This window comes from Musca vetustissima, unplaced genomic scaffold (assembly GCF_032173495.1).
Source record: "Musca vetustissima isolate MV318-11 ecotype Yass unplaced genomic scaffold, APGP_CSIRO_Mvet_v1 utg195704, whole genome shotgun sequence".
NCBI lineage: Eukaryota > Metazoa > Arthropoda > Insecta > Diptera > Muscidae > Musca > Musca vetustissima.
Genome location: NW_026874985.1, coordinates 7,310 through 17,094, shown reverse-complemented (window position 1 = coordinate 17,094; position 9,785 = coordinate 7,310). Strand labels below are relative to the sequence as shown.

Below are 9,785 nucleotides of genomic sequence, written 5' to 3'. Positions count from 1 at the left end.
AATCCACGCCTCTTATAGTCCTTGAAAAAATATTCTTTAAAAAATCCACGCCTCTTATAGTCCTTGAAAAAATATTCTTTAAAAAATCCACGCCTCTTATAGTCCTTGAAAAAATATTCTTTAAAATCCACGCCTCTTATAGTCCTTGAAAAAATATTCTGTAAAAAATCCACGCCTCGTATAGTCCTTGAAAAAATATTCTGTAAAAAATCCACGCCTCTTATAGTCCTTGAAAAAATATTCTGTAAAAAATCCACGCCTCTTATAGTCCTTGAAAAAATATTCTTTAAAAAATCCACGCCTCTTATAGTCCTTGAAAAAATATTCGTTAAAAAATCCACGCCTCTTATAGTCCTTGAAAAAATATTCTTTAAAAAATCCACGCCTCTTATAGTCCTTGAAAAAATATTCTTTAAAAAATCCACGCCTCTTATAGTCCTTGAAAAAATATTCTTTAAAAAATCCACGCCTCTTATAGTCGTTGAAAAAATATTCTTTAAAAAATCCACGCCTCTTATAGTCCTTGAAAAAATATTCTTTAAAAAATCCACGCCTCTTATAGTCCTTGAAAAAATATTCTTTAAAAAATCCACGCCTCTTATAGTCCTTGAAAAAATATTCTTTAAAAAATCCACGCCTCGTATAGTCCTTGAAAAAATATTCTTTAAAAAATCCACGCCTCGTATAGTCGTTGAAAAAATATTCTTTAAAAAATCCACGCCTCTTATAGTCCTTGAAAAAATATTCTTTAAAAAATCCACGCCTCTTATAGTCCTTGAAAAAATATTCTTTAAAAAATCCACGCCTCGTATAGTCCTTGAAAAAATATTCTTTAAAAAATCCACGCCTCGTATAGTCCTTGAAAAAATATTCTGTAAAAAATCCACGCCTCTTATAGTCCTTGAAAAAATATTCTTTAAAAAATCCACGCCTCTTATAGTCCTTGAAAAAATATTCTTTAAAAAATCCACGCCTCTTATAGTCCTTGAAAAAATATTCTTTAAAAAATCCACGCCTCTTATAGTCCTTGAAAAAATATTCTTTAAAAAATCCACGCCTTTTTGAATTGGTCCTTTGAAAAAATATTAATTTTTTCGTAGAAAGTCCTTTGCTTTAGTTTCACTTCATTCTATTTTGCTTCTCTTTTCTTATGGCACATATGCATCAAACTTAATCTACATACATACACCTAATGATGTATTATGACATGCAAAAATAAAAAAGGATTTATTTGAGACAACATTTTTTTAATTTAATAAATGGAACTCGTTTACATACCTGGTAATACCTTTTCTATGTGTGCATGGCTGCTGGACTTCGAATGCATACTGAAATACTTAAGTCCTTACACCTTAAATATATCTTCCAGAAATTATTCAACATTTCTATGGAGGACAAAAACTGCATATCATCCACATTGATTATGATGGACGATTTGGAATATTTTTTTTATTATTTCGGAATGAAACCTTAGAAGACAACAAAATAAGGTCATTTGTTTTATATATATTTTTTTCTTCTTGAATTTCGTTACAATAATGAAATGCCAAAATAGAAACATTTGGGGTTTTTTCTTGCGTATTTTGTTCCTCATTTTGTTTTTATTTTTGCACACACATATGTACTTACATATATATTGCGAAAGCTGAGAAAGAAATCTCCATGCCCTCACACAACACATAAATAAAAATTAAATACCCATTTGTATGGATATTTACTATTATTTATACGAGTATACAAAAAATTGAGTGTTATTATTTTTTTCGCTATAAATATAAATGACAATTACTATTTAAAAGAGTCATTGGATATTGAATTTTATTTCTTTGGTTTTGAGAAATGCAAAATACAATGTATTGCATTCTATTTCATATACTCTTAGAAATGAATAATAAGATGTAGCATTGAATAGTATACGAGGTCAGTTCAATAACATAGGTCAGTTCCAATACATTTCGGGAAAAGAACGTATTTAAATATATATTAAATTTAAATAGAGCACGTGAAAAAAATATTCCATGGGAAATTGCGTGGGTGTATTTTTTTACTTCTACAATTCCAAAATAAAAAATAGAAATAAAAATTTCCGGATGATTTTACCAGATGTTTAATCTCATGGCACCGGCTGATTGCTTTGAAGTAGAAACCCACATGTTTTACCCAATTACTATCCTACATAGAAACATCTAACCCAATGAATCGATTGTTTTACACAATTTTCTAGCTTTTCTTAGGCTGGAAAAAATAATAATTTCATTATAACCCCATAAAGTATATACATTATTGAAAGTTGAAAACATAAAAATATGAATAGAAATAACAAAAGCACTTCCCGAAAAAATATATAGAAACGATTCAAATTGATGCCATTGTTTATGTATTAACATAAACGACTATTTTCTGAAAATTTTGAATTTTTGAGAGTATTTTATAATATTCTACAGAAAGAAGAAGACCTGCAGTTCTTTTACAGGGAGAAAACTGCATACAGCTCATCTATAGTTTTAATACACTTCAGTATAGTGATACTGACAGAGAAGTTTTTAACCGCACGCGTGCTCTCTCGCGAGAGTAAATATCACTATTCTGTCACACACATTCAACTGAACCAATTGAAAAACCATTGACACACACACAAAGACAAGTGCGTGAGAACAAAACTTTTTACGCTCTGCCCGCACCTTCTCTATATACAAATACTTGAACTATTGAGCTGATATTATTGCCTTACAGGAAATACGATGGAAAGGGACAGGCGTAGTTGTCATCAAAATGAGTCATGCATTTGGCTGCAGATTTATGGCTAATAGGAGAATAAAAGACCCTGTCTCCAGGTATACTCCAGTAGATGAGCGAATTGATATTATCCATATAAAAGCGATGTTCTTATTAGCGGCCATGCTCCGACGGATAACAAAAATGAGCAAACCAAAGACATATTTTACGGGCGCTTGAAAACATCATATGACATCTGCCCTGGCCATGACATTCAAATTCTGCTAGGAGGAGAAAATATTTTTGGACCCACCGTTAGAAAATTCAACCTCCATGAAGAAACATCTGACAACGGCGTGAGGTTGATTGACTTCTCGGCAGCAAAAAACATGGTAGTTAATAGCACCAGATTTAAGCATTTCGATGTACATAAGGCCACCTGGATTTCTCCCGATCAAATCACGAAAAATCAAATTGATCATGTTGTGATAGACGGAAGGCATTCATCCAGTGTTTTAGACTTTCTATCGGTCCGAGGTTCGCACTCGTCTTAATGATGCAGAATAGGTAACACGGATACTCAACGTCGAAAAGCTGTTGCAGAAGCTTACACCGGTCAACTTACCCACTTGCTAGTCGAAAGCACTCCTTGTACGATAATAATATAGAAGCACAATGGCAAAGAATTGTCCACTCCCTACAAACAATCAAGAAACCACCATCAACAAACCCATGGTACGATCAGGAGTGTCGTAATGCAACTGAGGTGAAAAAGGCAGCATATAGATCAACCATGCAAACAGTAGCAACACGCAATGCGAGAGAGAATTATCGGGAAAAAAGGAGAGAGAGAAGAAACGTATTTTCAAAAAAGAAGAAAGAACAAGAAAAACTTGAGCGTGAGCAATTCGTGATGTACCGAATGAAGTCCAGAAATTTTACCAACAAGTGAAATATAAAACAGAAGACTTAGGTGCAGACACATCCTCCTGTAGACATGAAGAAGGAAACCTGGTGACAGATACAGACAGCGTGATGAGGATCTGAAAGGAGAACTTTGGAAAGCAACGGTGAAGAAGATATCCCAGGACCAACAAGAGATGATGGTATAAATTGGCCATAATATCAATTAATCGGCTGAAGAATAATAAAGCACCAGGCGCCGATCGAATACCCGCCAACTATTCAATACCGGACGCTGATCAGGAACACGCACTTACTGTGTCCCGTGCACAAAAAGGAAACCAGACTATATGTGCCAACTATAGGGAAATTAGTCTGCAATGAACTGAAGCCAATGGTCAATTATATGGATCGTATCAATGCGGCTTCAGAAATGGCAAATCCACTATAGGCCCGATGTTCAAACAGCGCCAACTCCTAGAAAAGACCCACGAAAAACACATCGACAGATTCCACCCATTCGTCGACTATAAAGCCGCATTCGATAGTCCAATCCGCTCAGAGGTGTTTACCGACATGTCTGCGTTCCGCATTCCTTCAAAATTAATACGACTATACAGAATAACTTTAAGTGGCATAAGGACAACAGTTAAGGTCGGAAATGACCTCTCGGAGCCCTTCAATACCGAACGAAAACGTGTGGCCTATTTAACATCCTGCTGGAAAATGTTATACGAGAACAGAAATTGACACTCTATACGCCAAACAGCATATGTTACTCGCCTACGCCGACGACATCGACATAATGGGCCGAACTTTGCAAGCGGTAACAGCCACCTTTGAACGAATTGAGAAGCAGTCTGCCAAAGTGGAACTGACAGTAAATGACGAAAAGGTCCAGCTGATGGTATCAAAGCGCAAGACGTAGAACTTGAAAACTACAGCTTCGAGGTAGTGAATGATTTTATATACCTCGGTGCCGCCATAAACAAAACTAAAAACATCAGCTTTGAAATCCGGAGGAGAATATTGTTGGTCAACGGATGATAATATGGTCTGAGTGAGCAACTCAAAAGCAAGGCCACCTCTGTGAGAATGTATGAAAATCGCCTCAGTTCTAAAGTCATATGAAAGCGAGCCAAATGATGGTTCACGCAGAAGGGGAAGGCCACGAATCCGATGGAAAACTCAAGTAGAAGACAACATCTCGGAAAATGGTCATTCAAATTGGATGAGATGCGCACAAGTCCGACGGGCTTGGAAATCTTTTGAAGCTCGTCTTATGGAACAACCGTTCTGCCATAAGCCAGTTAAGTAAAGTAATTTTAAGTTCTATAATATCGAACATACTAACACACATTAATATTTGTACTAACAAATTCTCATAATTTTTAAATGAACCCCTGTTTAGATTTAGACATAAAATTTGTCGAAAACGGCGAATAAATCCGCAGACCTGGAAATATTGTCCAAAACATCATACACATATCAGAAACCAGTGAGCGGAGCAGTATAGTCGTACGGGGCCGACCATATGATACCCTACACAACTTCTACGAAAATCGAACTTCTGTTGTTCTATATTCTAAGCTTGGGCAATATTTCGCGATATTTGCACCCTCTTGACCGACTAGAGGGCAACAAATATTACTAATATTCAGTATAGTCCTTCTAATTACTTGGCCAGATTCCTTCCCCGCGGGTTGTGTTGTGATGTTCGACTCGAAAAAAAACACAAAAAAATAAGTTTTCGGTCCAGTTTATCCCAATATTATTATCTGATCATCACCGAAAATTACAGGCGTTGACTTTGATCATACCTCGATTATTTAGCAGATATATATATATATATATATATATATATCATACATGGATCCTCATGGAAAATTTCAAAATATATTTCCGCCCTCTAGTGTGCTAATGGGTTACTAAATTATATATGAATACGTAAGTACCTGTAAATATTTATGTGTAACTCCCACATCCGAGTACATACGACAATATAATTTGTATCAATTGAAAGGTCAACCATTCCTCTTGGATACACTATCAACTTCTCGGGTCTATGTCCGTCAGGAGGTTATATATACGCCATAGAATACAAATTGTATCATTTTTCACACAAAAGTCAGGGTCCATTTGACCCGCTAAATATTGACCGATCTTTATCAAAACATGCATGTTTATTCTTTAGCCCGATCCCCTTATCCATGTAAAATTTTGCGGTGTTTGGTCCATAATTGCGGCCTCTGGAGCGACCAGAAAATCTGACAAAAATTAAGTATTTGGTCCATTTCATCCCCTAAATATTAACCGATCTTTACCAAAAACAATAGGGGTCTTCATTGGCCAGAACCAATCTTACATGCAAAATTTCCTGAAGATTGGTCCATAACTGTGGCCTGTATCGTGTTTACAAATTATAATGGACAGACGGACGGACGGACACACATGTCTAGATCGACTCAGCTAGTCGAGATATGACGATCGGTATACTTAAAGGTGGGTCTAGGACCAATATTTCGCGGTGTTTCAAACTCTTGGGGCTGCACAAAGCTATAATACCCTGACAACATAGTTGTGTAGGGTATAATTATACAAGATATCGCTAGTTTACTGCAAGACCGACATAAATCAAAATTGTGATGCTTAAGTTAAGGATGCAGAATTGTTCGCTATATAAGAATTCATGTTTTGTAAACAAATCGGATCAATATTCCTTACACACTAGGATTGAGAAGCTGAAAACTTAAAACGCATTTTCAGCAAAATCTATTTTTTGATTTACCCGGTCATGCAACAAATGAGCGATATGTTAAAGGTTGAGACTATATATCTGTCGGCAATTCCGACTGATACCTTCTATCTCATTCGGATACTTCCTAGATATATTAACTGTCCTTTCATTCTTTGCGTTTCTCGTTGAAAATTACTCCAACATATTATTATTGACCTTTCTCAGGTATTGCATTTTAGAGGTTTCCATAACAATCGGCATTTCAATGTCGTCTACTTCGATGTCCACTTTATAGAAGGAACACGTTGTAGACTGTCATTTTATTATAAAATTTTATTTTATTATTATAAAAAATAACCTGTGCCTGCTAATTTTGAAAAAATGAATTAATTAAGTAAACAGAATTAATTTTATTTATCATATCTTAAAATATGTTTTGTTGGTTTATTCAATTATTTAAACATAATTACAATTAAACACAATTATGATGATCACACATAATTACAAATATTTTTTTGGGGAATATATTTCATATCAGCTCTCACAGACTTAAATTTATGCCTTTGTTCCAAATTGTGAAACATATTTGTTTTTAATAAAATATGTATATTTATTAACCTAACAGGAATTCCATATTTATGGTACGGTTTCTATATGGCGATATAGAACGAATTCTTCTTTCAACATTATTATAACATACTTCTATTGTAAGGATAGATTTTAAGACATTTTTCGACATAGAAAAACAGCATCATGGATAGTTTCTTAATTAATAATTTTTACTTAAATTAATTTGTTTCTGTTTTGTTTTTACTAAATATGTAGGTATGCATCGGTATATCAAAATGTACACTTGATCATGGAATCATTCCCTCGCTATTTATTTTCCGATCATTCATTACAGTCTGTAAAGAAACAACAACAACAATAAAACGAAATTAAAGAAACAAACAAACAAAACAAGATATAAAATTCAAGTAGAAAATATTTTCCATCAAAAGCTATTCGCCAACAAAATATTATAAACAATAAGGTCATAATTCTGTTTTCGTTCTTGGCTAAATACCTGCATTAATGACACCTTCGATTGCAGTTCGGATTCGATGGAATCTCTTTGGCCAGACGATGAAGTCAAGGTGGTTTTACGGCCGATGCTGCGATGAGAATTTTGAGATCTACGTTGTGCTGTTGATTTCTTGCCAAATAGAATTGACTGTAAAAGAAAAACAAAAGAAATGCAAAAAGAGAATCAATAACTTTTTTATTACACCAAAATTTGTTTTCAATAAATTAAACAAATAATTGCAAAACATAATTTGTTAACAGATGATGAATCACTAGGCAAAACATGAATATTGACTAGACAGACGATTTACCTTAAATGCCTGGCGAAATTTATTACTCATCAAATTGTACAGCAAGGGGTTAATGCACGTCGACAGATAGTAGAGCACCCCCGATATATATGTCATCACCGTGTAAATGACCTCATGATGATCCTTGGTGTTGCTGTTGTTGTTGTTGTTGCTATTATTATTGACATTGACGGTGCTGCTCTTGAGACTGTCTCGGACATCTTCGCTGCTTGTTAGTAATTCCACATCAGCCACAGCATCGTTAATGTCGCTTTTAATATCCGAACTATGTGCCGAGCCGCCATCCGCTATTACCCCAGGACCATAGACAGCAATTAGCCGTTGAGCATGAAATGGGGCCCAACATAAAAAGAAACAAATGACAACAGCGACTGGGGTTTTTGGTTTTTTTCGGCAGGATAACATGTAAATAGAGAGAAAAAACAACAACAAAAACAAAATTATTTGACTAAAATATCACACATAGCTTATCACGAAATACTTATTATTGTCAATAGTGTAATACATAATTGAGAATAAAGGGTGTCGCATGTTTTTGGGTGATATGTTTTTTGTCCAATGATGTACGATGTTCATTTTTATTTACTCACAAAAGCCTGAGTTCATTTACAATTCTGTTGTATTGGCCGATTTTCAACGGGAAATTAAGATGACAAATTCAATACAGAAAGTTTTGAAGGATGTTAGAGGATACCCCATTCATGGGATTATATATCGAAGATTTTCCATGGAAATGCAATCAAAATCAAGTACGAATGTCACCTGCCAAACGTTGTATACCCTCCAGTGTATCTTCCCAAAATACTAAAAAGGTCTGGGCTTTATTTGGAATATTTATTAGGGTATTATTAATTCTCTGCAGGAGGAGAAAAGGAAATACAAATTGCACACGTTAATAAAACTTATTTGCAGGAGAAAAGTCCAGATCGCTAAATTTTGGAATCGGATTTTGATATAATAAACCGGATAAATTTATAAGCACATAATTTTTCCGCCCCTTAAAGTCTTATTGCACAGTGTTACAAATACTTAGGTTGGAAAATTCGGCTAGGACCTTCAACATACTGGAATAAAAAAAGCGGGCCGTTAAATAGGGGATTTGTCAAAACATTTAATTATTTTGAAATTTTTTGGAACCTGTGGCTAAACCTGTAATAGAGAGTTGCTCTTCAATGGGAGATACTGCAAAACATATGACCTCTACTGCAATTTGTCTGCAAATAACCTTTTTGCTCAAGAAAATGGTGGGGGCGTTAATATGGAGCTATGTGAAAATATTGGCCTCTTGTGAATATTTCCAGTAAACATACTTTTCCACCTCCTAGAAATCGGAGTGGCAAATTATATTCCCTTCGGCTTAGAAATATCGAAAATAAAAAGTTAACACCTTACTCTATATGGGGTCAATACGCAAACGTGGCGATCGAAGCAAGAATATTCGTCGAAAATAAGAACTAATCGCATTCAAAAATGGTATCGAAAATGTTATGGCTATAGAATTAATTGTCATTTGTCGTGCCATCATTTTTGACAAAGATTTGAAGACAATGGTCGTGCGAAAATGGCCGGTTTGTCACAGAAAATTGATGGTACTGATAATGTAAGGTCGTCATATCACATATCGTGTGATTTCCTCCCAACATGTATTCGATGTAGAATGAAAACCTGGCAGTAACAAAGTTTGTTCTCGTAGGATCCCGTATCTGGTCGATTGGTGCAAATAAATTTTGTGGTGATTTTAAAGATTTATGCGTGTGAACCCGAAGGAAAACTGCATTCGATCATGTGGGTCTGTGAAAACGAACCACATCCAACGATAGTTACTCAGGGAATAAACACTTCTTCGGCATAACTGGTCAAACTGAAGACTTTTCTGCTTGAGCAGCGTAGGAGATCAATTTCAAGTGGTACAGTTAGGAGTGAAGTCTTCGAAAAACAAACAAAGGGAAAACCAAATACTTATGCGCCTATCACACATAGCTTCCGTCGTACAATGGGGACTTGGAACCGTAGGACTGCAGTTTATTTCCGAACATCGAAGAATGCCTAGTTAA

At 35.1% G+C, this 9,785-nt stretch overlaps 1 protein-coding gene across 1 annotated transcript; it reads right to left on the bottom strand.

Moving 5' to 3' along the window:
• Positions 1 to 7,202: 7,202 nt before the first annotated feature.
• LOC133337500 (pyrokinin-1 receptor-like) lies at positions 7,203 to 8,136 on the bottom strand. The gene is made up of 3 exons (XM_061545720.1): positions 7,732 to 8,136; positions 7,422 to 7,568; positions 7,203 to 7,260 (listed from the first exon to the last, which is right to left on the bottom strand). Exons 1-3 carry the CDS (start codon positions 8,134 to 8,136, stop codon positions 7,213 to 7,215), a joined length of 600 nt encoding a protein of 199 aa, XP_061401704.1. The 3' UTR covers positions 7,203 to 7,212.
• Positions 8,137 to 9,785: the final 1,649 nt, after the last annotated feature.

Excerpts from the sequence above, each read along its gene's own strand:
- LOC133337500 (XM_061545720.1), bottom strand. The coding sequence starts at position 8,136 with ATGTTATCCTGCCGAAAAAAACCAAAAACCCCAGTCGCTGTTGTCATT. Across the intron at positions 7,569-7,731 it reads AATTTCGCCAGGCATTTAAG|TCAATTCTATTTGGCAAGAA; the intron begins GTAAATCGTCTG and ends TTTCTTTTACAG. Across the intron at positions 7,261-7,421 it reads CGAAGGTGTCATTAATGCAG|ACTGTAATGAATGATCGGAA; the intron begins GTATTTAGCCAA and ends GTTTCTTTACAG.